At 49.5% G+C, this 27,500-nt stretch overlaps 1 protein-coding gene across 2 annotated transcripts in view; it reads left to right on the plus strand.

Annotated features, from left to right (window-relative positions):
• The window catches only part of ttn.2 (titin, tandem duplicate 2), a 206,585-nt gene that overhangs the window by 102,108 nt on the left and 76,977 nt on the right, over positions 1–27,500 (plus strand). For both annotated transcript variants that reach the window (XM_077579402.1, XM_077579403.1), the window contains 49 exons: positions 149–427; positions 717–1,125; positions 1,963–2,087; positions 2,149–2,415; positions 2,623–2,892; positions 4,319–4,618; positions 5,234–5,536; positions 5,995–6,182; positions 6,269–6,383; positions 6,466–6,753; positions 6,826–6,977; positions 7,086–7,233; positions 7,327–7,626; positions 8,626–8,913; positions 8,996–9,292; positions 9,500–9,686; positions 10,046–10,161; positions 10,238–10,537; positions 11,199–11,498; positions 11,566–11,671; positions 12,100–12,296; positions 12,372–12,677; positions 12,758–12,911; positions 12,976–13,100; positions 13,171–13,289; positions 13,412–13,592; positions 13,663–13,965; positions 14,052–14,501; positions 14,610–14,912; positions 14,998–15,154; positions 15,231–15,373; positions 15,783–15,901; positions 15,976–16,153; positions 16,249–16,533; positions 16,611–16,904; positions 16,991–17,290; positions 18,251–18,559; positions 19,548–19,765; positions 20,136–20,450; positions 20,518–20,632; positions 21,466–21,768; positions 21,857–22,038; positions 22,118–22,247; positions 22,365–22,516; positions 22,605–22,752; positions 23,274–23,494; positions 23,614–23,710; positions 25,061–25,357; positions 26,397–26,696. In XM_077579402.1, the coding sequence (XP_077435528.1) occupies positions 149–427; positions 717–1,125; positions 1,963–2,087; positions 2,149–2,415; positions 2,623–2,892; positions 4,319–4,618; positions 5,234–5,536; positions 5,995–6,182; positions 6,269–6,383; positions 6,466–6,753; positions 6,826–6,977; positions 7,086–7,233; positions 7,327–7,626; positions 8,626–8,913; positions 8,996–9,292; positions 9,500–9,686; positions 10,046–10,161; positions 10,238–10,537; positions 11,199–11,498; positions 11,566–11,671; positions 12,100–12,296; positions 12,372–12,677; positions 12,758–12,911; positions 12,976–13,100; positions 13,171–13,289; positions 13,412–13,592; positions 13,663–13,965; positions 14,052–14,501; positions 14,610–14,912; positions 14,998–15,154; positions 15,231–15,373; positions 15,783–15,901; positions 15,976–16,153; positions 16,249–16,533; positions 16,611–16,904; positions 16,991–17,290; positions 18,251–18,559; positions 19,548–19,765; positions 20,136–20,450; positions 20,518–20,632; positions 21,466–21,768; positions 21,857–22,038; positions 22,118–22,247; positions 22,365–22,516; positions 22,605–22,752; positions 23,274–23,494; positions 23,614–23,710; positions 25,061–25,357; positions 26,397–26,696 (11,139 nt within the window). The remainder of the gene's footprint in view (positions 1–148; positions 428–716; positions 1,126–1,962; positions 2,088–2,148; positions 2,416–2,622; positions 2,893–4,318; positions 4,619–5,233; positions 5,537–5,994; positions 6,183–6,268; positions 6,384–6,465; positions 6,754–6,825; positions 6,978–7,085; positions 7,234–7,326; positions 7,627–8,625; positions 8,914–8,995; positions 9,293–9,499; positions 9,687–10,045; positions 10,162–10,237; positions 10,538–11,198; positions 11,499–11,565; positions 11,672–12,099; positions 12,297–12,371; positions 12,678–12,757; positions 12,912–12,975; positions 13,101–13,170; positions 13,290–13,411; positions 13,593–13,662; positions 13,966–14,051; positions 14,502–14,609; positions 14,913–14,997; positions 15,155–15,230; positions 15,374–15,782; positions 15,902–15,975; positions 16,154–16,248; positions 16,534–16,610; positions 16,905–16,990; positions 17,291–18,250; positions 18,560–19,547; positions 19,766–20,135; positions 20,451–20,517; positions 20,633–21,465; positions 21,769–21,856; positions 22,039–22,117; positions 22,248–22,364; positions 22,517–22,604; positions 22,753–23,273; positions 23,495–23,613; positions 23,711–25,060; positions 25,358–26,396; positions 26,697–27,500) is intronic.

Below are 27,500 nucleotides of genomic sequence, written 5' to 3' on the forward strand. Positions count from 1 at the left end.
CCGCGGTTTTTCCTGGCCCAGATTTAGGCAGATTAAAATGATCACGGTCAGATAGAAAACGTTTTTGGGGGAGAAGACTCTCAAAACCCTGGATACATTTGAGCACTTAAGCATGAGGCTAATCGCAATGTCACCCGGTGGCCTGCAGAGAAACTGAAGATCATCACGCCGCTCAAGGACACGGAGGCTGGCGAAGGCCAGGAAGTGGTCCTGATTTGCGAGGTGAACAACGAGGGCGCCAAGGCCAAGTGGCTGAAGAACGACGAGACCATTTTTGAGAGCAGCAAGTACGTGATGGTCCAGCGGGACAACATCTTCTCGCTGAGGATCCGAGATGCGCAGCAGAGCGACCAAGCCGACTACAGCGTCCACCTGAGCAATCACAGAGGAGAGCAGGTCAAGAGCGCCTGTGGACTTGTCGTCAAAGGTGAGTCCGCCTCACGGGCCTTGCATGATAGCCTCCGTTGGCATACAAGAAATGCTCCTTTTTTTGCACGGAGCTATTGCTACTCAGTTTCCAGTCCTTCCATATGTTGGTATACCAACTGTTAGTAAGTAGGAAAGGTATAATTTTGTTTTCCAGCTGTCTCATGGACTTCAGTCTGCTATTTGTTAGCATGTTAGAATTTTAACAATACTGTATCCATTTGCGATGTATGTTAGCATGTTAGCATTTCGTTAACGTTGCGACCTGGGATGGATGCTTGTGTCCTCAGAGGAACGTTTGAGGATTGTGGTTCCTCCGGAAGACGTGGACACACAGGAGAAGAAGACGATCAGCTTCTCTTGCAAGGTCAACCGCCACAACGTCACTCTGAAGTGGATCAAGGCCGGCGAGGAGGTCGTCTTCAGCAAGCGTCTGGTCTACCGCGTGGACAAAGACAAGCACACGCTGACCATCAAGGACTGCACTCTGGCCGACGAGGGCGAGTACACGGTGGTGGCCGGCGACGACAAGTCCACAGCCGAGCTGATCATCAGCGAGGCGCCCACCGACTTTGCCATGCATTTGAAGGACCAAACTATCACGGAGTTCGATGACGCTGAGTTCTGCTGCAAGCTGACCAAGGAGAAGGCCGAGGTCAAGTGGTACAGGGACGGACGCGAGATCAGAGAAGGGCCCAGGTGCGTGGACTTGACCCATGTTTGCACATCTTGATGAACAGCAGTCTGGCACACGTACGCGCAAGCCCCGCATGTTGTACCCTGCACACCAAAACAAAACCAAAAAGCACAATTAGCTCTCATCCAAACCATAACAACTGAAATCTGTTCACATCATTCATGTTCCAGAAATGTATCAAAATTTCAACATAAAATCCCTTTTTGTTTAGATTTGAGTCTGTTCATCTCATTCCTATTCAAGAGTAAATGCACCAAATTAAGGACTTTTTAATATTTACTACCTCTATTCCGACAGATTCCAAGCATTCCAACTTCAAACTTTTTTAGCTCGATTGTCTTACCATAAAATCTTTTCAATATTTCAAAGTGAAAGGCCAAAAATTACAACATTATTAGATCGACCTTGAATTTCTAAATTTTTTGACCCATTCATTTCAAAGCATCCCAACATCAAACTGTCCAGCTATGCCAAAAATGTCCCCAAATGTCCATAGACCATTGAAAGACTGGTTGTGTAGGACAAACCCAACTCTTCACCAAGACTTGGCAAATGCGGCTTTCGGACTTGCAGCAGTCAGCGAGCCCGATCATTCTTCCCCTTTTCTTAACCGATTGAAATCATTCAAGACCTCTTGGGAACGATTCATTCCCATTACAAGAAATCCAAAACTTCCACTGTAAAATTCCCAACAGTTTTCCAGCTTTCCACATTTGTTTAAAGATTGACAACATTTCCACTCCCAGTCTAACATTTTACATTTCAACAATTTGTGTTCAGCTCCACATACCCTTTCAACACAAATGGCATCCTCTAAAACAACTCGTGTCTTCTCCCAGATACACGTTTGAAAAAGACGGAAATATGTGCTACTTGCGCATCAAAGAGTGCCGACCGGACGACGAGTGCGAGTACGCGTGCGGTGTGGATGACAAGCGATCCAGAGCCAGGCTGTTTGTGGAAGGTGAGACGGTCTCACGTCACGCGCCGTGGCAACTGCTTCTTACGTCTGCGCCTCACAACAGAGACCCCGGTGGAGATCATCAGGCCGCCACAGGACGCCTTGGAATCGCCCGGCTCGGACGTGGTGTTCGAGGTGGAGCTCAACAAGGACAGAGTTGAAGTCCAGTGGTTGAGGAACAACATGAGCGTTGTGCAGGGAGACAAGTACCAGATGATGAGCGAAGGCAAAGTCCATAGGCTGCAGGTCTGCGAGATCCGTCCTCGAGACCAGGGCCAGTACAGAGTTGTCGTCAAGGACAAAGACGCCAAGGCCAAGCTGGAGTTGGCAGGTAAGGGACAGTGAAAGACAAGCAGTAACAATGAGACGTGTGCATTATTTGGTCACGGAGCTCATCCTTGCGATAACTTGAAATCATTGCCGGCATCCACGTTTCAGGAGAGCCAAAACGGGTCCTTTTGTCACTTTTCCATTGCTTGGATGCTTTCTGACTTGGCGTCTTTTTCTTTTGGTCTTTCTCACGGTCTGGCTCCTGCAGCGGCGCCCCAGATCAAGACCACAGACCAAAACTACGTGACAGACGTGGGGAAGCCCTTGGTCATGACGGTTCCCTACAGCGCCTACCCTCAAGCCAAGGCCGACTGGCTGTACGGCGACTTGAGTCTGCCCCAGGATTGCGTCTACACCTCCCCCGACTGCACTGAGTACCGGATGAAGGACCCCAGAAAGTCTGACGAGGGTCGCTACAAGATCATCATAAAGAACAAACACGGAGAGGGCGAAGCCTTCATCAACCTGGACGTCATTGGTACGATTTGCCGTCGCTTGGTAACTAAGACCCGCAAACGCGCAGCTGGTGAAGTCTTGCCATGCCACGCCAATGCAACAGCGCTCGCTTTTCGCACGACGTGGCGGCATCGCATTCAAAAGGCTGCCGGCTTGCGTTGCGACAAAAAGGATGTTTTCTGCGAGAGCCAGCCGGCTGCCACCGAGCCTGAGCGGACGGGCAAAAATGGGCAAATAATAAAACGCCCCCCAACTCAAAGGGGATCGTAACTGCCGATAGATACGGCAAGAGGCTGGGAAGTCACTCAAAACGGAGACGGATGTTCGATTTGGGCTGGCCTGGAAACTCACACACAATCGTCAGCAAAACATCAACACCGGGCATCGGGCATGTACGCCAGCGTCAACTCATGTTACGTAAAGGACAGCATTTTGGATGGTAATGAGGCAGTACCTAGCCTTGTAAAACAACAACAACAACAACAAAAAACACTTTACACCAACCGTGTTCAGTCCGACAAACTCAACTTTTGGCAATTACACCCAATAACAAGTGGAAAAACACACTTTGAATTTGGCTTCAGGTGCGTTCAATGAGCGTCTCGCAAAACGGGCACAGTCAAAGAATTCAGGCCTTGTCGCCAAGTTCCATGCCGTCGTTGCGTACGTGATCTGACGATGCCAGGACGGAATGCCCTTGGTTAAGGAGTCTCCGAGAGAAAAAAGAGATGCGCTGGTTTCAGAGTCCAAGTTTGACGCAATTGGGAAAATCCCTTTTGGAGCTTTCGGACGATGGAGAAATGAAGTCTTAAGAGGTCAATTGAAAAATGCGCTTTGTTAGACGACATCCAGCTTCAACTCTCCAAGAAGATGCCGCAATGACGAAAACTGCGAGGGTGTTGTCCACTTTTGTCCAAACCAGCGAGAAAAGCCTTCCTGGTTGGCTGTAACGTCAGCACTTCCATATATGGGCATGTTTGCACCCGGGTGCTGCTATTTGTGTGCACACCATCAAAATAAATAAATAAACTAAACAGTTCAAGTGACAAGGCTCGTTCAAGCAAGAGACCACTGAAAATAGGTTGTCCTTCATTCGATTAGGCAGTGTGTCAAAAATGGCGTCATCAGGTCTTGCCGTTATTGAGACATTTTGAGTAGCATTCAAAATGGCTCTAGGAAAAACGCCACGCCCCAAGAACGGCATCAATACTCAGCAACATTTCACCCAATGGCTACTTCATACTCTGAAACTGACATGTTTCATTTTTTATGGATGTCATAAGCGGTTTCTGCTTCATGCGCTCCAAGAAAGAAAACATTCACGTCAGCTACTCTATGCCGGCTTTACGTCGGGTCGGGTTGGGAGCGGCGGCGGGCAGGCAGGCCTTAGTTTACCTCCAGTTCCGCAATCACAGCTGAAGCAAAGTCTCTGTCTGTCCGGACCCCAGATGTCCCAGGGCCTGTGAAAAACCTGCAGGTCGTGGACACGGCCGACGGAGAAGTCAGCTTGGCGTGGGACGAACCCGAGTACGACGGCGGAAGCAAAGTCATCGAGTACGTGGTGGACAGACGAGACGTCAAACGCAAGACCTGGACGCTGGCCACGCAGCACGCCGAAGGGCCCGAGTACACCGTCATCGGGCTCCAGCAGGACTCCATGTACCTCTTCAGGGTCTGCGCCCGAAACCGAGTTGGCAGCGGACCCTTCGTTGAGACGGACAAACCCGTCCAGGCCAAGAACAAGTTTGGTATGAATCATTTGAAGAACATTGACACAGGATGGATGGTATTCCGCAAAGATGCGCTTCCCAGAATGGATGGATGGATGGATTTTTGGATGTTTGGATGGATGGATGGACAGAGAGACGGCTGAATGGACAACGGAGAGATGTTGGGATGGATGGATGGACAGAGAGACGGCTGAATGGACAACGGAGAGATGTTGGGATGGATGGATGGGCAGAGAGACGGCTGAATGGACAACGGAGAGATGTTGGGATGGATGGATGGATTTTTTGGATGGATGTTTGAATGGATGGATGGATGGACGGACAGACAGCTGGGTGGATGGGTGGGACGGATGGATGGATGGTTGGATGCATGGGTGGGTGGACACATCTTAGTTTAGGGAACCATTTCCCGCATTTCACAGATTTTCTCACCACCAGTTCAATCCCTTTTTAAAATGTCACTCTTCAAATTTCAGAAAATGTGAACACTGAGAGTTTAATTTCATGTCTCGACCGTTCCAATTTGCTGCCTCACCTTCTGCTTTTCACTCATGCCATCCATTGGGCGTCAGCAAATGGCCGCCTCTGCTTTCCTGTTGATTTTCTGAGTCTGGTTTGTGGTGCGGCACTCAGATGTTCCCGATCCTCCTCGGAACGTGACGGTGGGGAACGTGTCCAAGTTTGGCTGCGCCGTGTCCTGGGAGCCCCCCCAGTGGGACGGCGGCTCCCCCATCACCTCTTACATCGTGGAGCTCCGCGACAGGACGTCCGTCAAGTGGTCGCCGGTGCAGGTGACCAAGGCCGACGAGCTGAGCGCCGTGGTCAATGACGTCATTGAGAACAAGGAGTACATCTTCCGAGTCAAGGCAGAGAACAAAGCCGGCGTTGGCAAGCCGAGTGCCGCCACTCTTCCCGTCAAGATCATGGATGCAATCGGTCAGTCCAACTTTACTCACGCAAGTTTGCCCTTTCCATCTCGTTCATGCCGATTAGTATGCCAAGAGGCCTCGGCTGTTTGATTATTAGCTTGTATTTTTTTAAATGCTCAGTTTCTATTGTTATTTTTTTTTGTTGGGGGAGGGGACCGGGCCCTGCGCCAAGTATTTCAGCCCTCGCTCCAAAGAAAAAATGTGGAATTGGCGGTGGGTGCCACAGGACGGTAGCAAAGCACTACTTGCTCCAAAACAGATGGACTCGGCTTCAGCTCAACTGAACAGGAGTTCAAAATGAATAACAACATTTTCACTATCATTGTATTCATTTTGTAAATAGACGTTGCACAATTTGTTTTTTGTTCGTTTGTAAACAAAAGTGGCTTTTGGTGCTTAAGCTCCAGCTGGCTGGAACCCTGATTTGTCAGGTGCAAATTTACATTTGACCGCTGCCCCCAACAGAGCGTCCCAGCCCGCCTCAAAACCTGACCTGGCAGAACCAGAACAAGAACTCTGTGCAGCTGAGCTGGGAGACTCCGCTCAGTAATGGCGGCAGCGTGATCACCGGATACATCCTGGAGCGCTGTGAGGACGGAACCGATAAGTGGCTCCGCTGCAACACTCGCCTCTGCCCCGACCTCTTCTATAAGGTGGACCATGTCGAGGGACACAATAACATTTCTTTGATGACCTGATGTAGCATCGGTTTTATGTCAATGAGGTGGTTTTTTCCCAGGTGTCTGGACTCAAATATGGAACGTCTTACAACTATCGAGCATTTGCCGAAAATGCTGCCGGAATCTCAGACCCATCCAACCTCATCGGACCTCTGCTGGCCGACGACCCGCACAGTGAGCGAGACGGACGGGAGTTTGATGTCTTGGAGTTGATCATCAGCTCAGCTAACGCGACTCGATTCCCTCTCCTTTCCAGCCGGCCCGACCATGGACCTGAGCGGCTTCAAAGATGGCCTGGAGGTGATCGTCCCGAATCCTCTCACCATCAGAGTCCCCATCAGCGGATATCCCGTCCCCGTGGCCAAGTGGACGTTCGGGGACAAGGAGCTGACGGGCGCCGATGAACGCGTCACGGTGACCACCAGGACCACCTTTGCCGAACTCGTGGTGACTCCCAGCGTCCGTCCAGACAAAGGCACCTACACCCTGCAGCTGGAGAACGACGTCTCGTCTGTCTCCGGGGAGATCCAAGTCAATGTCATTGGTAGGGAACTGCAGACTGAGCGGAGCTAAATGCGTCCGTACTAACATTTGTTTTGCCACTGCCGCATTTCAGCTGCACTCAGTGCACCAAAGGACTTCAAGGTTCCGGAAGTGACCCGGCAGCATGTTCAGCTAAGCTGGGACCCTCCGGAGCACGACGGCGGAAGTCCACTAACGGGGTACCAGGTGGAGAAACGAGAGGTTTCGCGCAAGACCTGGGTCAAGGTACAGCGGTTGAAATGTTCCTGGCCGTAACGTCTTCATCAACTGCACCGCACCATAGTTGAAGCGTAGCAAGCCTCCCTTCATCTCCCTTCCTCTCCCTTCTGCCAGGTGGCCTCAGGCATCCAGGATCTGGAGATGACTGTCACTGACGTGATTGAAGGCAAAGAGTATCTGTTCAAGGTCACGGCTTGCAACAAGTGCGGCCCCGGAGAGCCGGCGTACATCGACGAGCCTGTCAATGTCTCCTCTCCCGCGAGTGAGTCACCGTATGATTTATTTGTGACCTGAAGGAGCACAAACTGGACCCAAGCCATGCAGACCTGTAACCACCATTGGCTTTGTCCTCCAGCCGTCCCTGACCCACCAGAGAACCTGCGATGGAGAGACAAGTCTGCCAGTGGCATCTTCCTGACCTGGGAGCCTCCTAAGTACGACGGCGGCAGTAGCATCCGCGGTTACAACGTTGAACGCTGCCAGAGAGGAAGCGATCGCTGGGAGCCCTGCGGAGACCTGCTTCCCGAGCTCAAGTGCCAAGTCACGGGTCTGACTGAGGGCGAGTGGTACTCGTACCGAGTCCGAGCCCTGAACCGACTCGGAGCCGGTCGGCCCTGCAAGGCCACGGACGACATCCAGGCTGTAGACCCCAAAGGTAAAGACCCGTGAGAGCTTTTTGGGAGCTCGTTGGGTTGACAAACCTTACCTTCTAAACCAGGGGTGGTCAAAGTCGGTCCTGGAGGGCTGGAGTCCTGCAAGTTTTGGATGTTTCTCTTCTCCAACACAGCTGATTTATGATCAGCTTATCAGCAAGCTCTGCATAAGCTTGATAACGATCCTGTTGATTGGAATCAGCCTGTGTTGTAAGAGGGAAACCTCCAATACCTACAGGACGAGTTTGCTCGCCCCTGTCAATGGTACAGTTGTAGATCATCTAGATCTGGGATGGGCAACTGGGACCCCAGACCGCAGTTTAAGTGGCCACTTGAATAATTTGCTCAAACCCCAAAAACAATGTCTTTTTACAAAGCCCCAAAAATGTTCATAAAACGCTGATAAACATTGAAGTTGCTCATCCCTGATCTTCAACTACATCCGTGGCTCCAATTGAGAGAGAAACAGGAGCCATTGAGAACTGAAAATTTTTCAGCGGGTGTTTTAATTTGACCTGATTAGCATGTAATATTGCTCCCCAAAAAAACGGAGCGGTATTGTGTCGGAGGGGCTCCACTTACCTAGTTACAAAAGGATATCAGTATTTGGGAACAATTTATCCAAATAAGTAACCATAAACGATTGTTGTTGTTGAATATTACCTGCGGTGTCCCGCTGAGGTCTGTGTTGGGACCCAAGCTATTTTTTTAATACATTAAGGACAAAAGGTCTAATAGTTTACAAAATGGGAGTTTTTGCAGTTGATACAAAAATCTTCTTTACAGGGGCAGCTATTATCGATGGTCACAAGAGAAATGTTTAGAGTAACGAGTCAGTTTGATGTCAACAAGTTAGGGTTAAAGTGTTGCAAAACCAAGTACATGATATTTGGAAATCATCAAATTAAAAAATATGTTGGGATATTGAAAATAGGGAACTTGAACTTGAATTGATGACTGTAGTCCTAATTATTTGTTGTTCATGATGCAACCATTTGCAGAGCCACCAGAGATCCAGCTAGATGCCAAGCTGCTCGCCGGTCTGACCGCCAAAGCCGGCAGCAAGATCGAACTCCCCGCCGAGGTGACGGGCAAACCCGAGCCCCGGGTCAAGTGGACCAAGGCCGACCTGGTCCTCAAAGCAGACGAGCGAGTCAATATCGACACCAGGCCGGGACACTCCACCGTCACCATCTCTAAGACCAAGCGTGACGACAGCTCCACCTACATCATCGAGGCCACAAACAGCTGCGGCCGAGCTACCGCCACCGTTGACGTCAACATTCTCGGTAGGGTGCAAATCTGGATGCTGCACTACCTTTGGTGTTCTTTGGACTCCATTGAAGTAAAAGTCGTATTTCCCCGCCTCAGACAAACCCGGCCCCCCTGCGGCCTTCGACATTTCCGAAATCACCAACGTGTCCTGCTTCCTGGCCTGGAACCCGCCACGTGACGACGGCGGCTCCAGAGTCACCAACTACATCATCGAGCGCCGCGCTGCCGACAGTGAGATTTGGCACCGCCTCTCGTCCACCGTCAAACAGACCACCTACAGGGCGGTGGACCTGGTCAAGTTCAAGGAGTACATTTTCAGAGTCTTTGCTGAGAACCAGTTCGGTGTTGGTCCGCCAGCTGAACACCAGTCCATTATCGCCAGATACGCCTTCGGTATGTCCTTCTGCTGACTCGGCTCGGGTCTTTGGTATCCTTCAACACTACTTTGACAACTTTTGTATTTTGTAGTTTTAATTGTGTCATCTGACTATTCTATTTTTTTCATTTTCATGTGTGCTATTGCACAATCCAAATCCAAATGTTCAGAGCCCTTGTTGGCCACTGGGATTTGATTAGATTTGTTTTTTTTTTTTCTTTCAGATACCCCCGGGCCCCCTTACAAGCTGGAGCCTTCGGACATCGCCAAGGACTCGCTGACTCTCAGCTGGTACGAGCCCGATGAGGACGGAGGAAGCCCAATCACGGGCTACTGGGTGGAGCGATATGAGCCCGACCACGACAAGTGGATCCGGTGCAACAAGCAGCCCATCAAGGACACAAACTACAGGTCGGTTTGGACAACTGGACTTTGTGGAACCGGAAGCGATGCTTTAGGTTCAAAGTGCGGTACTTGTCATCATCAATAACTGAATTTGTTAGTTGTAACAATAGTACAATGCATTGCAAGGACTCGAAACAATTAGTGGTGTTATAGCTCACTTTTTATGGGAAATGTCTTTTAATCGAATCATTATTGAAGACGTTTTTATGTTCCTATATTGAAAGTGCCGCGTTAATGTGCAAATTGTGCCAAATGTTACACTGTTTTAAACCCTTAAAAAAAGGGCAGTGTTAGTGTTCTTTACATAAGGTTATAGTGGAGAGCTACGTAGGTACTAAAGTTTGAGAACCGCTGCTTGTCTTCAGGGTCAAAGGTCTCCCCACAAGGAAGAAGTACAAGTTCCGAGTCCTGGCTGAAAACCTGGCTGGACCTGGAAAACCAAGCAAGGAAACCGAACCAATCTTGGTGAAAGATCCAATTGGTACAAGACTTTGGACTTGTCACTTCCTTGTTGCCCAGTTTGGTTCAAAGTCCTAAACTCCCGAGCGCTCTTCCAGATCCTCCGTGGCCTCCTGGCAAACCAACGGTGAAGGACGTGGCCAAGACCTCCTGCTTCCTGATGTGGACCAAGCCGGAGCACGACGGGGGAGCCAAGATCGACGGCTACGTCATCGAGATGCTCAAGAGCGGCACCACCGATTGGATCCGTGTAGCCGATGGCGTCAACATGACCGAGTACTTCCTGAAGGGCCTGATGGAGAAGCAGGAGTACTCGTTCAGGGTGCGAGCCGTCAACGTGGCGGGCGAGAGCGAACCCAGCGAGCCCAGCGACCCGGTCCTCTGCAAGGAGAGACTCAGTAAGAAACGCACATTAGCCGAGGTGTTACTCGGTGCCGCCAAAAAGTCCTTGCCATCTTCTCAAATTGCGACTTTTTTGGCCGTGTCCAGAAAAGCACTACATCATAAATCTGATGCGTTATTGTTATCACTTCCATGTTTAAGATCATCAAACAAATGTACGTAAATCTCAAAGATAATCCAAGGAAATAGAAAATGCAGGTTTTTCAACTGCGATTTTATTTACGAACAAAAAAAACTACGCAATGACATTTTGCAATTTTTCATTTGGACCCCTAACTTACCCTCCAGCTGGAGAAATGCAAGTAATTGTTAATTTCACGTTTTGCTCGGCTTTAAGAATTATACCGTAGATGGCAGAAGAAATGAAGTTAGATGGCACAGTTAGTTGTGTCTCTTATCAAAATTTTTTGATGTGGCCATTCCCTCTGAGACCCATTACATCCAAGAAATGACCCTTGGATCCAAACGTAGTAATATTTGCAGCCTACGTCATAACGCTTGCGTTGTTGAAGTCCAAGTCAAGTCCAGTCAAGAATTTGATAAGCTTTAGCCAAGTGCATCCCAAGTCCAGAAATTGCTGACTTGCGTCTGACCACTTCACTCGATCGATGATGGATTGGCTTTTTGAACAACCTCATGACGCCACCCTCTCCGCAGACCCCCCTTCGGCCCCCCGCTGGCTGGGGGTCACCGGCATCAGCAAGAGCAGCGCCGAGTTGAAGTGGAGCGTTCCCGAGCGCGACGGAGGTTCGCCCATCACCAACTACGTGGTGGAGAAGCGGGACGTCCGGCGTAAAGGCTGGCAGGCCGTGGACACCACCATCAAGGAGCTCACGTACACAGTGGCGCCGCTCAACGAAGGCTCGCTCTACGTCTTCCGCGTGGCGGCTGAGAACGCCGTTGGCGTGGGGCCCTTCTGTGAGCTGGAGGACTCGGTGCTGGCCAAGGACACTTTCAGTAAGTTGACTTAGCCGGTGGTTCGGCATCAAGACGGGAAAGGTTCCAATGTGTCTGCTTTTTCTAGCCACTCCTGGGCCACCATACGCTCTCGCCGTGGACGCTGTGACCAAAAGATATGTAGACCTGCAGTGGGAGGCGCCTAAAAACGATGGTGGCAGACCCATCCTCAGGTAGGACACGCGATGAGAACTTTGTTGGGACACACAAGAAAACTTTTCAAAGTCGAACTGTTAGTCTACAAAGCTCAGAATGATTTTGGATCTCAATATATTCAAGACCCTTTAGCTCCTCATGAGACTACCTGACCCGTGAGGCTTCTTGAGTGTTTCCAAAACTTGACCCAAACCAAAGTGAAGCAGCTTTGTGACCTCCTGAACACAAAAGATCAGATTTGCCTTCAATTTGGCCTGAAACCCTCACAACTTGCTATTATTGTGTGATTGAACTGGATGAGTTTTGTCACTGTACTGTTTTGTTTGATCTTTTCAATGATCCTGCTTTTACTTGTCTCTCCCCCCCAATGTATCCTTTGTGGTTATTTCGCTGGTGCTCTACTAATGACCTGTGAGGATTTACTCTCATGCCATGAACTTTGCAGGTATTCTATCGAAAAGAAGGAGAAGCTCGGAACCCGCTGGGTGAAGTGCGGAAAGACTTCCGGGCCGGACTGCAAGTACAGAGTGACAGATGTGATCGAAGGAACAGAGGTTCAATTCCAGGTCCGCGCCGAGAACGAGGCGGGAATCGGACATCCGAGCGAACCCACTGAGATCCTGACCATCGAAGACCCGACAGGCGAGTTGACGGAAGCCAAGTGCCAGATGATGGCTTTGTGTCGATGTGAGGTAAAAGAACGCCTTTCCTCTGTAGGTGTCCCGTCTCCCCCCGTCGAGCTCCACGTTACCGCCGCCGGCCGGGAATTCCTGTCCATCGGCTGGAAGCCTCCGCAGAGGGATGGCGGCTCCCGCATCACCGGCTACCACATCGAGATGTGCGAGGCCGGCACGGAGAAGTGGATGAGGGTCAACTCTCGTCCCGTCAAGGAACTGAAGTACACCGTGGAAGAAGGTGTCGTTCCCGAGAAGGAGTACATCTTGAGAGTGAGAGCTATCAACTCCGTTGGCATTAGCGATCCCTCCGATATCTCGGAGAACGTCATTGCCAAAGATTCCGACTGTAAGAACAGGAAACTACTCTTAGCTTGTAGCGTGCGGTGCTGCTTGTTTTATTTATTATTTTTTTCACATTGTTTACAGGCAACCCCACGCTGGAATTCCAGACTCTGGACCTGGTCGTCGTGGAGACAGAGAAGCTGCACATCCCGGTCCCCTTCAGGGCCGTTCCCTCGCCCATGATCACTTGGCACAAAGGCGGCAAGGAGCTGAAGGCCGACGATCGTCTGGCTTTCAGGTTGGTGCTAATTTTAGGTCCGTTCATGTGACTCGTGGCTGACCAGATGGTTTGTACTCACCAGGAAAGAGTATACTTGCTGCCACCTGGAAGTGGACAGTAGTCTTCACTCTGATGCTGGCCAGTACAAAGTGACTCTGGAGAATAGACTGGGAGCCGCCAGCGCTACCATCAACGTCAAAGTCATCGGTAAGCAAGCAGCCGATCAACAGCACTGCCACTGGCACTTTTCTTACTCATCTTCAAACTGCATCTCCAGGTCTCCCAGGCCCGTGCAAGGAAATTTCAGCCTCCGAGATCACCAAGAGCTCCTGCAAGGTCTCCTGGGATCCACCCGACTACGATGGGGGAACCCCGATTGTTCATTACGTCCTGCAGGTCAGTCAGTACTACGGCTCCTGATCAAGCCATTTTTGTCTTCATCTTTTGGGGTGCCGGCGGAAGAGCCGTTCCGGAAACTGCTGATGTTTGCTTAAACTTGCTGTTTGATTTTCCTACAGCGGCGTGAGGCTGGCAGGAGGACCTATGTCAACATGATGTCTGGAGAGAACAAAGTGACCTGGAACGTCAAAGACCTAATCCCCAACGGAGAGTACTATTTCAGAGTCCAGGCCGTAAACAAGATTGGAGGAGGGGAGTTCATTGAGCTTCGCAAACCTGTCATTGCCGAGGACCAGAAACGTAAGTTTGGCCTAAACGCGCCATCCCTCCGGGTCTTGTTGCAACTGAAAGGCATCTCATCTTGTGTCAGATCCTCCCGACCCTCCGGTGGATGTGGAGACCCACAACCCCACATCAGGCACCATCACACTAACCTGGAAGCCTCCCATGTATGATGGCGGTGCCAAGATCATGGGCTTCATCCTCGAGCGGCAGCTGAAGGGTGAGGACAAGTGGGAGAGGTGCAACGACTTCCTGGTCCCGGTGCTCTCCTACACCGTCAGAGGGCTAGAGGAGGCCAAGAGCTACGCCTTCAGAGTTCGGGCTGAAAATTCAGCTGGTGTCAGCGAGCCGTCTCGCAGCACCCTGTTTGTCAAGGCCATGGATGCAGTTGGTGAGGACATTGTTGGGATCTCGTGCTTATGACTTGAACGCTGTCGTCGCCTCATCACTGATTTGTCTGTCCGCGTTGGTCGTCAGATGCTCCCAAGGTCTTCCTGAGTGGCAGCCTTCAGTCTGGCCTGAACGTGAAGCGAGGCAGCGAGATCCGCCTGGAGGCCAATATCTCCGGCTCACCGTACCCTGAGATCACCTGGTACTGGAACAACCTGGTGATCCGGCCCGAGGCGCTGCGCAGGAGGCCGGAGAGACCGCTGAAAAAGAAGGTGGAGAAGAAAGAAGAGAGTGAGTTAGAGAAGGAAGAGGGAAAAGTGAAGGATGTGGAGGAGAAGAAGGAGGAGGTGGCAGAGCAGGAAGTGGAGGAGACGGACTACCCAACTATTGGCGAGCGGCTGACCATCAACAACAGCAAGAGGGGCGAGTCCACGGCAGTTATCAGGGACTCACTGCGTGTTGACCACGGCGTCTACATGGTGAAGGTGGAGAACGACCATGGCGTGGCTTCAGCCACCTGCGAGGTCAACGTGCTTGGTGAGAACTCTGCTCTTTCTCTTATGTCTAGAGTAGCGATCCGGTTTGTCCTCCTCTGTTGGAGGACTGCAGAGCTTCAGCTCCTGAAGCTTTTTTCCCTGTCGTCAGATACCCCTGGACCTCCAATCAACTTCTGCTTCGAAGAGGTGAGGAAGAACTCTGTTATCTGCAAATGGGATCCCCCGAAAGATGACGGCGGGAGCGAAGTCCTCAACTACACGCTGGAGAAGAAGGATAATTCCAAGATCGAGCTCGGATACAGCTGTGTCACCTCCACACTTCGAGGGTGTCGCTATCTGGTGCCCAAACTCATTGAGAAGAAGGAGTACATCTTCAGAGTCGTCGCTGAGAACAAGTATGGAGCTGGTCCGCCCTGCATCTCCAAACCTCTTGTTGCCAAGAACCCCTTCGGTATGTACAATCTCTTTACGAATGGTCCCGCTTCGCACGCTCAGCTACTGTAAGATGAACTGTGTCCTCTCGCCGTCTTTTTCAGAACCTCCCGAGGCTCCTGACAAGCCGGAGATCGACGACATTACAGCCCACAGCATGCTGGTCATCTGGAAGGAGCCAAACGACAATGGCAGCCCCATCCTGGGATACTGGGTAGAGCGTCGTGAGATCAACAGTTCCCACTGGGCTCGGGTCAACAGGTGGAGGATCGTCAAAACCAGCGCTGACGTCGTTCCGCGTTTGCCGTTCTGACTTCATCCCGAATGTGTTCTGCAGGAACATGGTCCCCGCCACCCAGCTGAATGTGGAAGGACTCGTTGAGGGCTTAACTTACATCTTCAGAGTGGCGGCCGAAAATCAGGCGGGCCCCGGAAAATTCAGCGTTCCTTCAGATCCCAACACAGCGCAAGCCCCCATTCGTACGTACATTTTCCGGCTCTGAACACAATTGTTAGATGAGGCCCCATTGGGACATCATTTGATCGGTGACTTGAGGTAGGCCGTCGAGTGGTTGTGAACTTTCTCTTAGCTTCTACTTGGCCTTCTTAGCAGTTAAAACCAGTAAAGACCGTAGATTGACACATAGCAAGACAGCAACACAATGTTTCAGTTATGCTGTGCTCCTAACGTGGGTGCAGCTAAGGCAGGGTAGGACTAGGGATCATTTCGGAGAGGACAGACCTTCTGCATCTGGCAGAAAACGTCACTACGGCCATCGTTCTGGAAAAAATTAAATAGTTCATTGGATAAAACTCGTCATAGTTGAAAGACGTAAGGACCAGCGGAGGTTCTCGAGGAACTTTTCATGATTCATTTTTGTTTTGACAGTGCCTCCTGGACCACCAGTGCCCCGAGTGGTGGCAACCACAGACCATTCTATTGACGTTGAGTGGGACGCACCTGCCGACAATGGAGGAGGCGAGATCCTGGGATACCATGTGGATAAGGTGCCCAACGAGTCCCCTTCATTTAAGAAGATCAACGTGTAAATCTCACACTAATCTTCTCTGGTCTTCCCCAGACTATTGCCGGTACCAAAGACTGGTCCAGGTCTACAGAACGTCCATGGAAGACTCGGGCATTTACGGTATATGGAGTCCGTGAGGGAGCCAAGTACCTTGTGAGAGTCATTGCCTGCAACGCTGCGGGAGAGGGAAATCCGGGTTTCACCGAGTCGGTGTTCGTCAGGAATCCCGCAGGTCAACCAGAAACCGCTAACGGGAAAATGTATAAGCAGCGTCAAATAGGAACCAGCATTTGAGTCTTACAATCGGTGGCTGGCTTCCTTCTGCAGAAATGCCTGTTATCGAGCTGGATGTTTTGGTCAAGATGGGCGTGGTCATTAGAGCTGGGGAGACGCTTCGTGTTCCGGCGCTGGTCACCGGGAAACCCTACCCAACTATCACTTGGACCGTGGACGATGCAAAACCCGAAAAAGACCGCGTAGAGATCCTCAGCGAAGGCAACAACAGCATCGTGTTAATCAAACAGGTCCAGAGGAAGGACTGCGGCAAATATTTGATCTCTGCATGTAACCCCAGCGGCACCAGGTCGGCCTTCACCCGGGTGGAGGTCATGGGTGAGTGGATAGACGTGTAGAAAGGGGACTTGATGGTTTCCAAATGTAGATAAATGACAACCCTGTTTTGTTTGCAGATGTTCCTGGGCCAGTCACTGACCTGAAGCCAGTGGTGGTGACCAGGAAGATGATCTTCTTGAACTGGGATGACCCCGTTGATGATGGCGGAAGTGACCTAACCGGCTTCATCGTGGAGCGCAAAGACGGCAAAATGCACACGTGGAGGCAGCCCGTTGAAACCACCTCCTCCAAATGCGAGTGCGTCGGCATCATGGAGGGACAAGAGTATATGTTCCGTGTCATTGCCAAGAACAAGTATGGCATGGGCCCGCCCGTCGAGCTGGGACCCATCATAGCTGTGGACCCACAAGGCAAGTCCCAAGAGGCCTCCGTACTGATTGAATCTTGTCCACCGTTCCCATCGATAAAACTCTTTCTCTCGTCACGGGTTGTGCAGGACCGCCGTCGACCCCCGAGAAGTTCCAATACACGGAGCGCACAAAGAACTCCATCACGTTAGCCTGGAAGCCGCCTCGGAACGACGGTGGCAGTCCCGTCATCGGCTACTTTGTGGAGAAGAAGCGGCAAGACAAGCAGGCCTTTGAGCCCTGCAACACCGAGATCTGCCCCAACTTGACCATGACGGTGGAGGGCCTGGACGAGGACTGGATGTACGAGTTCAGGATCAAATGCGCAAACCTGATTGGAGAAAGTGACCCATCCTTCGCAATGACCGTGGTCATCCAGGACGATGAAGGTACGGCAAGCGTCGCGTCGCACCCCTTTGCCTTGCTAGACCAGGGCTCGGAAACCCCAAGTACTCCGAAAGATATCTACTGTACTGCAGACAAACAAAAACAATAGACGCCACAAAACCCTTTTGACATCTAAAGCAAGGATAACACTGCATGGATCGTGTTTTTCTCTCCCACTATGTAAAAGTAAAACAATTCAAATAAACTCGTGCATGTTGCATTAATGAATTCAATGAACTACTGAACAACACAAAATAGTGTTTTTCCATATAACAAAAACATTTTGAACTCTGAATAATAGGCGCTTGTTTGAAGCGTGAAATTTGATATTGACGGAATTTTACAGTATTTCTTTTTTTTATGAGAGTGGTGGGGGTGAAGAGGGTTACTGGAGTGGATGTTGTCAGGGGCGGACGGGGAACAAAAATATTGGTCCTATTTGTTAAGGTGGGGTGGAATGAGGGAATGGGGGTGGGTAGATGGCGTCTGACAACCAGAGATTACTATTTGTCGTTTGTTGCTCGAGGAAGGGAGTGTGCAGAGCGGCTGGTGACATTTGACGATTAATAATTCATATTTATCAAGTGGGATGGGGGTGGGGGGCATCCGGCAACACAATTCAGGATAGCCAGTCCCCCACTGGATGTTGTAAGTGGCTTGAACAGAGAGGATTGCAAGGCTGCTCATGAATTAGCCAGTCTCTCAATGATGGAGTGAACCGCGTCTTTCTTGAAACCAACTTACCAGTTGAAATGTCAATTCAGTCCGGCAGTCCGTCTCCATTCCAAGCAATTTTCTCAGCTAAGTTTTTCTTCTCGACGGGCACTTCACAAATTCAAACTGCAGCGGTAGCAAAGACTTCAAACCCTTTCCTCTGGTTTGAGGCGGAAGGGTTTGTTTACTAACTGCGCCACCGGAGAACCAGCGATGACATTGACACGTGTTGTTCTTGTCCCCGCCAGTGGCCCCTGAGATCCACATGCTGAAGATATTCAAGGGCGACAGCATCACCGTGAGAAAGGGCGAGCCCGTGGAGCTGCCCGCCGACATCCTGGGCCTGCCCATCCCCAAAGTGGAGTGGTCCAAAGACGACGTGGTGCTGAACAAGCCCACGGACAATCTGCTGATGGAGACAACAGTGACCGGACGTATGAACTGCAAGTCCACTTTGTCCATCCCTGCGGCCGACCGGAAGGACCGGGGCAGCTACACCATATTGGCCTCCAACAACATGGGCTCAGCCAAGCACACCACTTGCGTCATGGTGCTAGGTGAGCCAAACAATATGAAAGCAAAAAGACAGAAGGTCCTCTCATGTAAGACCAAACCTCCACCAAGAGAAGTAACTACTACTTCAACTACTCTTGGGGGCGAGGACTGAAACGTGGACTTGTTGACAGTGATGAAACTTCACTAAATTTCAAATTTGAGGTCAACGAGAGCATGGCATAACTTGGGAGCTATGGCCTGCTGAAATTGGACATTTTGGGCAAAAAGGGGTGTGGCCTCCTTCCCTTGAACTCTTATATCTCAGGAACTATTGGTGCAATCTTCACACAACAGAGTTTGTTGAAAAGGCAATTCCACAAGGATTCCAAATCTGCAATCGGGGTATTATACACAGACTTTCAATGGATATTTCTTGAAAGTCCGATTGTCTGGATACTTGGCGTCCTTATTTCTGCTAAACAAAACCAAAAAAATGTTGTTGAAAATGCTCTCTCGCTCTTCGATGGTACAATGTTCATGGTCAAGTCAAGTCGTCTTTATTTGTATAGCGCTTTCAATCAGCCGAAGCTGTCACAAACAGTAACATAACATCAAACACCGCAACAAACATGCCATTTTTGAAATATGTTTTGCAGAAGTTTCATTTCACTCAAAATCTAAACCCACTTGGTGATTTGTCACGGCACGAGCCATTTTAGGATGGAAAAATTGAGCTGCCAAACAAGAACCAAAAAAGGACACATTCTATCAAATTGGGAACAATTGGACCCCAAGAGAGCGAACTTTCTTTCTTTAACAATAGCCTTCGGACCTAAAACAAACAAGAACTGCTTAGATTATAATGGATACGTGTCTTGCATGTTTTCAAGGTTTCCCTCCTCAAATACACCTGATTCGTCAGCAAGCTCTGCAAAAACCTGATAACAATCCTCATCATTCCATTCAGCTGTGTTTGAGATTTCCTGTATAAACATTCCAGTTAAAAATCTAGCTAAAAAAAAAACATGTCAACCTCCTCTCTCCACCCAGACCGGCCGCTTCCTCCCAGAAACGTGGCGGTGTCCAACATCAAGGCGGAGTACTGCCAACTGAATTGGGACGCGCCCCTGGACGATGGCGGCAGCAAGCTGACCAACTATATTGTTGAGAAGAAAGAAGTCGTCACAGACGAAGCGGAGGAAGAGGGGCGGGAAGCCGAACCGCAGTGGGTGGAGCTCACCAACAGCGTCATTGACAAGAAATATGGGGTAGGTCGCTTTCACATGGTCAGTGGGGGTGGGGTGTGGGGGGCAAACAATCATCAAACTAATCTTGAAATGGGAAGTGTTCTGTTCCTGCATGTCCGTGCTGTCCATGCGCCAAAATCTCAACCACCATTTGCTAAGCCTCTCTCTAGTTCCGTCTTTTTTTTTGTACGTACACCATGTCGTCTTCCACGGAACATGAAAAACGTAACAAGCCTATTCTGACAAAATGAGTCACAAGTACACATCAGTTTTCAAAAGTAGGACATACAAGGAAATCAATTCAATCATAACACGTGGCCTGTTTGTGCCTCTGGTCACGGTAGTAATCATGAGGACACGTTGTGATGAAGTAGTCCTCCCTCTGCTGCAGGTGTGGAACTTGGAAACCAACAAATCCTACCTGTTCCGCGTCAGAGCCGAGAACCGCTACGGCAAGTCTGACCCTTGTGCAACGGAGGAAGTTCAGATCACAGACCCCTTGGGGCTACCCGGCCCGCCCGAGAAACCCGCCATCACAGAGTATTCCAAGAACTCTATGACCCTTACCTGGGAGCCTCCGAGGGACAACGGTGGCTCCATGATCATTGGCTACTGGCTGGAGAAGAAAGAAAGAGGCTCCTCCTACTGGGCCAAAGTCAACAAGATGCCGGTCACCAAGAGGGGCTTGAAAGGCTGGGAGTACCAGGTAGGCCGAGTCCTCCTTGAATGCTAGTTGAGTGGAAAACTGTATGCTAACATTCTGCGTCTGGCAGGTGACTCGCCTGTTTGAAGGAAGTGAGTACGAATTCCGAGTCGCTGCCTTCAATTCAGCCGGAACGGGACCGTTCAGCGCACCATCTGACCCGGCTTTTGCCGTCGACCCCCTGAGTGAGTCCGTTGAACAATACACTACGTTGTCGGTGTAAATTCACAGCCATGGACTCCTTTTTGTCCTTGAAAAAGCTTCACCTTTAATTCAAAAGGCTTGTTTTAGTTTTGGACTAGAAGTTCTCACCGGAAAGAGACTGAGATCAAAACATGACAGGATTTGCGGTTGTTGGTGTAAATTGTCAGTCATCCAAGTCAAGGCAATCCGCAAAAGTTGAATTGATTCAACTGGACTTTTCATAGTTGTTGAAGCTGCTTGACTTTAGTCCAAAAGGCTCCTTCAGTTGACTATTTTAGGTGTGGAGGAGTTCCCCTAGATCAGAGGTGGGCAATCTCGGTCCTCGAGGGCCGTAGTCCTGCAGGTTTTGGAGGTTTCTCACTTCCAACGCAAGCTGATTCCAATCAACAGGCTCATTATCAGGCTTATGCAGAGCTTGCTGATGAGCTGATCATATATCAGCTGTGTTGGAGAAAGGCAACCTGCAAAACCTGCAGGACTCTGGCCCTCGATGCCCACCTCTGCCCTAGATAGATCTCTGGCAGGGCTGTATAGTCCATGAGAATTGAATGGTGGTTCACCTGCCAGCTGGCAAAATAGCTTGTTAATGGTCAGGACACTGTTGTCAGCTGACGATGATGTGATGGCATAAAAAACAAAACGGGAGTTTTATCGGAATTTTCACTCACATGAATTTGAAAAGTCTTCACCAGCCAAGAAGAGTCCAGTTGCCACTTGAATTTTCACAAGATTCCGGTCTTTAATTTCTGTAGTTGGCGCAATGATTCCTTTTGAGCAAAACAAAAGTGTCTTTCTACCCTCCCACCTCCCCCAGCTCCTCCCAGCATGCCCGCCGCTCCCGTGGTGGCCGACAAGACCAAGCACAATGTCACTCTGACCTGGAAGCCGCCGGAGAAGGACGGCGGAAGCCCCATCAAGGGCTACATCGTCCAAATCCAGGACGAGGGCAAATCTGATTGGGTGAGGGTGAACGAAGAGCTGCAGCCCACCACCGAGTTCACCGTGCCCAGCCTCCGTGAGCTCAAGCGCTACCGCTTCAGAATCATCGCTGTCAACGACATCGGCGAATCCGACCCCAGCCCCCGCACCAGCGAGGTCTTGATCGAAGAAGTCCAGCGTAAGTGTTTGTTTTGGGCGACAGCGCATGGGAATGAAGCCACGCCGGTCGTGCGTGCGTGTCACTGATGCTCCCGCTGATGTTTCAGTCCCGCCGTCCATCACCATTGACGTCCTGGTAGATGACCTGCTGGACATCCGCGCCGGGGATCCAATCAGGATCCCTGCCACCATCAAGGGTCGTCCGGTACCAAAGGTGACGTGGGACTTTGACGGCAAAGCCAAATCTCACAAGAAGAACAAGCTGCACACACTTCCTATGGACTCTGAGGTGACTTGTTCTGGCGTCCTGAAGGGACACGAGAAAAGGTGTTAACTCCTGAGCTCAACACGCTTTTGCGTCTCCTCAGGTTGAGTCCACGGACACCACGTCCGTTGTGACCATCCCCGTGAGTTTGAGGACCCACTCTGGACGCTACACCATCACGGCCAAGAACAAGTCTGGACAGAAACATGTCAACGTCAGGGTCAATGTCCTCGGTGCGTCTTGCTTCTTTCAACTGGACTGGTTTTCAGGGCCGCGTTTTTTTGTTTTTGTTTGCGTGCGTGCGTGCGTGTGTGTGTGTGTGTTGCTGACCCTTTCCTTCCTGGTTGCAGATGTTCCTGGACCTCCTAAAGATCTGAAGGTGACGGACATCACCAGGTCAACCATGAGGCTGATCTGGAAGCTGCCTGACAATGACGGTGGAGAGAGAATCAAAAGCTACTTCATTGAGAAGAAATGTGTCACAGACAAGGCCTGGACAAAGGTACAGTTCGTGAAGGACGGACGGACAGACAGACTGAAAAGCGAAGATGAAGACATGACCGCCGATGGCGCTTTTGATTGTCCCTCAGGTGAACGCGGCCTGTGCCAGCCAAGCCTTCGTGGTCCCGGGCCTCCTGGAGGGACAGGACTACCTGTTCAGAGTGCGAGCTGAAAACCGTCTGGGTTTCGGTCCCTTTACAGTCACCGCTGATCCCGCCCAGGCCAGGGACCCCATCTGTGAGTACACGCTTGTTTTCAGTCCCAAACACAATTACAATCACAATGCTCATTCTTAGCACAGCATATTCAAGAACCCAACAAATTTGTCTCTGCTAGTTGGGGTCACTTAAGTACTTTGACGAAGAAGAAACATCCGTCCATTATCTGCCGCTTATCCGGAGTCGGCTCGCGGGGGCAGAAGCTTTAGCAGGAAAGCCAGACTTCCCTCTCCCCAGCCACTTTGTCCAGCTCCTCCGGCAGGATCCCAAGGCCGTCCCAGGACAACTGAGAGACAGACATCTCTCCAGTATGTCATGGGTTGTCCCAGGGGCCTCCTGCCGGAGGAAAGGAAGAGCTCATTACCGGTGACAGCGTTTATTGAAACCTTGACTATTTAAAACCACAGTAAACCATCAAAGCCCATGCCTAGTGAGCCATGTGAACAAAATTGTGCAAATAATCTGGCCGCTAATAAAGAGACGTTCAAATTGGCCACTCTAAAATGAGCGTTTAATCCTGAGCTCCGGCCACACCCGCAGACCCACCAGACCCGCCTACCAAGCTGAAGGTCAACCTGGTGACCAAGAACACGGTGACCCTGAGTTGGGAGCCTCCCAAAAACGATGGCGGCTCTCCCGTCAAGCATTATGTGGTGGAGCGCTTGAGCTGGGACACCAGCGGCAAGGAGAAGGAAACGTGGAAGCAGTGCAACAAGCGAGATGTGGAGGAGCTCAGCTTCGTGGTGGAGGACCTGAAGGAGGTCGGTCCCTGAGTCCTCTTGGTTTTGGGCAATTGATGCTTCCACAAATGTTGACCCTGCCTGCGACAAAGGTGGCGTGACCGTGCTCAGTTTTTTTTGGTTTGCTTGTTTTTTCCCAGGGAGGAGAGTACGAGTTCCGAGCGAAAGCCGTGAACGCGGCCGGACCCAGTCGACCCTCGGCCACCGTGGGACCGCTCATCATCAAGGACCAGACCTGTGAGTCGGACCGGCCTCAACTTTACTTTTCTAAAGACAGACCAACTGAAAATCCATCTGTCCATCATCGGTCAGAATACTAGTAGGAATCAGAAGTACTATGAAGAGAAATACTGTCAAGTCCCGTGACTAACACTCTTTTTTTTTTTTTGCAAAAGAAAGAAGGGGTGGTCCCGGGAGATTATACATGGAGAAATTATTGTCCAAAATACGTTTGAAGTTTGTGAAGAGGTGTATTAGTCTTAGTCTAATAAACTAGAGCTGCAACACAACACAAAAATATCACAGCAGTATCCGATATTCATTTGCTTTTAACTTTACTTTTGCCTTTTTTTCTTCCAATTTTTCAGATACTGTTTTTCATACATTTTGAGATTTTTCAAATTTCACATTTTTTTTAGCCATGTTGTGGTCATATGTTCATTTTCTGCCTCTCCTCTTCCTTTTTGATATTTTATGGCTATTTTGGGACGTCTTTTTTGCTATCAACTTTCTGCTATTTTTGGCAATTTTGTGAACATTTTATGGTCATTTTTGGTTTTGGACATTTTTAAAGTTACTTTTTGAACATTTTCCTTCTCTGCCTTTTTCTTTACTCAATTTTCTTGTCTTTTTTTGGCCATTCCAAAGACATTTTATGGTATTTTTTTGCTATTCCGCTTGCTTTTTGGACATGATGGTCACTTTTTTATGTCATTTTTCAAAACTTTTCATCTACCTTTCGTCCCTCTTTTTCTGACAACTTAAAAATTTGGACTTCGACATTTAAAAAAAATATTTAATTATATATTCTTTTATCTAAATCATTCATTTAAGTAATATTTTATCTAACAACTCAAAATAAATGTGTAATAAAATATCAATTAATTTCCCCCGTTTTTTTTTTTTAGAGCTCCGCAGGGAGCCACAGGACAGGGACTAAAGAGCCACATGTGGCTCCAGAGCTGCAGAAAGTAAAATCACTGATTTCTATCTGATTTCATCTCAAGATGCTTGATATACTTAACTTAAAAAAATAATAATAATAATAAAAAAAAAAAGATTTTTCCAAATGCTTGAGAAGTCCTATAGGAGGGAAAAGAGCATTCGTTTGAATCTGGATTTGAAAGTATTTCCACTTGGGGCTTACTTGTGTTGGCAACTTATTCAATTTGCTTGCAGCACAACCGCTAAATGGCCCTTCACCGTCTTTGCTTTGAATTCCACTAATTGACCTCCGAGCCCCTACGGCTGCTTATTCAATTAGCATTTAATTTGCGGTCGTCGTAGTCGTGAGCTGCATTAGCTGCAGCAGAAGCGGCGGTCGTAGTAGCCAAAGTGGAATGACGTCCCCGTCTTGCAACCTTTCAGGCCCGCCCGCCATCGAGCTGCGGGAGGTGCTGGAGGGCGAGGAGGGCTGCGACGTCAGCCTGCCGGCCAAGGTGAGCGGCTGTCCTTTCCCCAGCCTGTCGTGGCACAAGGCCGACCTGGCGGCGCCCGAGCAGAAGACGGCCGTGCGCTACGACCAGCGCGTGGGCAAGTTGGTGACGCACGACAAGTGCACGCTGCTGCTGCAGCGGGCCACCCGCCACGACAGCGCCCTCTACAGTCTGACCGCCAGCAACGCCCTGGGCACCGTCACCAAGGACGTCAAGCTCTACGTCTTCGGTGAGGAACGAGCCCGCCCCCTTCCCTTTGGGGTCCGGGGCGCAATACTTCGGGGGGGAAAATAAACAAACAAAATCTTGACTCATTCAAACCATTTTGACTTGAAAATATTGAGATGTTATTTGTCACACAGCAAATTTGGTTTTTCCCTCATCAAACTGCACATTTTCCATCAGCAAATTATACATTTTTCAACAATAGAATTGCATTTTTCATTTTCGCCAACCAAATTCCACCTTTTCACCAACAAGTTTGACATTTTTCACCACCAAATTGCACATTTCCCCCCAACAGATTCCATTTTTGAATTCCACCAGCACATCCCACATTTTCGTCGACACCTTCCATGTTTTTCACCAACAAATTCCCCCTTTCAGCTCTTAGTCAGAAATTTCTACACAAATTGTAGTTTGTGCTTGCTTGGTTGTCAATCTTTGGGCAGCTAATGAAATAGTTAGCTGGCCCTCATGTAGCGGCCTCATGACCAATGCATTTGGCTCCATGTACTCAGTTTTGCGATCTGATCTGTCTTGAGAAGATCTTTGGAAACATGTGACACGTTTGTCAATGTTTCGTTGTGTGAAGGCTGAAAGTCATTCTTACTTTCATTCCTCCCACTTTTTTGACGTGCGTCGCCTTCCACATAATTCATCCGTTTCACTTCATTCCAATGTTCAGAAAATTGTTGCCACGGGGAATCGTATTTTTTTCATTCCAAATATTTCCCCAAATTTCTCCCCAGTGTGGTTTGTCATTCGTTGCCAACGGCACACAATGTCATTGATCCCATTTAAAATTGAAAGCAGTAAATTCACCGTGAGAAGCATTTTGAACTTGCCCAAAATTCCCGCTGACTACAAATTCAGCATTTTCACAATTGCAATGGCCACAAAAAAAATTGTATTCATTCTCAATAACACATTCGACAAAACAGATTCACGCCGTTTCCACGGCCCAAAAAAAATGTTGGCTGCAATTTATTTTGCGTGCTCTACCTTTAGAAGCAGTGCTTTAATGAGACTTGCTGTGACGCCCACAGGACCCCCCGGCCCCCCCGTGGGACCCATCAAGTTCACCGAGGTGTTTGCGGAGCGGATCGGGCTGGCCTGGAAGCCGCCCCTGGACGACGGCGGCTCCAAGATCACCAACTACGTGGTGGAGAAGCGCGAGGATAACCGCAAGTCGTGGGTGCACGTGTCCAACGACCCCAAGGACTGCGCCTACCTGGTGACCCGGCTCACGGAGAACCACGAGTACGAGTTCAGAATCATGGCGCAGAACAAGTTTGGAGTCGGGCCGCCGCTACTCAGTGAGCCGGAGAAGGCTCGGAACCTCTTCAGTGAGTGCCATGGGCAAAACCCTCACACCTGTCTTAAATAACATTTTCGTACTCATATACTCATTTGAAAGCCTGGTCTTGGCTTCAGCCCTGAATTTCAAACCTTGGCCACAGCTTTAAATACTTCCCACCCAAATTCCTTTCAAGTCCAGACTTTGCAACAGCGGTTTGAAAGCCAAATTAGAAACCTAACCCTTTTTTTGAGATCCAGGCTTGTAAAGCCAATTTTAAGGAGCTAACCCATGCCTGAGACCCTAAACCTGTTTTCATACCCTATTTGGAAAGCCCTACGCTGCTTATCCCGGCGCTTGTTTGAAACCCGAACCCAAGCATAAAATCCTCATTTGAAGCCCTAACCCGGCTTGAAGCAAAGATTTGAAAGCTTTGTTTCAAAGTCAGCTAACCTTGACTTGAAACTGTAACCCTTGTTTGGTACCCTATCCCTGGCTAGAAACCAACGCTGCCTTGAAACTCAAAGCCAGACTTGAAACCCTAACTTGAAGGCATGAACCTCTTAACTCATTGACTGGCAGCCATTTTGACTGAAGCAATCCTGTTTGCTCCCAGCTGTTTTAATGGATTTTGACTTATTTTGCAAGGCCCACAGAATATTGTGTTCTATTGCTAGAAAAACATGGAACCTACCAAAAGAACAATTAGAGTCTCTTCTTTCATCAGGCAAAAAAAGTATACTTCTATCTGTTTCCATTTGGCAGAAATTAGCATTAGCCTACTAAGTTTCATCATTCTTCACAAACCTGTTGAAAACAGTGGGCCTTTTTACAACATGGCCCATGGTTGCTC

This window comes from Vanacampus margaritifer, chromosome 11 (assembly GCF_051991255.1).
Source record: "Vanacampus margaritifer isolate UIUO_Vmar chromosome 11, RoL_Vmar_1.0, whole genome shotgun sequence".
NCBI classification, from domain to species: Eukaryota; Metazoa; Chordata; class Actinopteri; order Syngnathiformes; family Syngnathidae; genus Vanacampus; species Vanacampus margaritifer.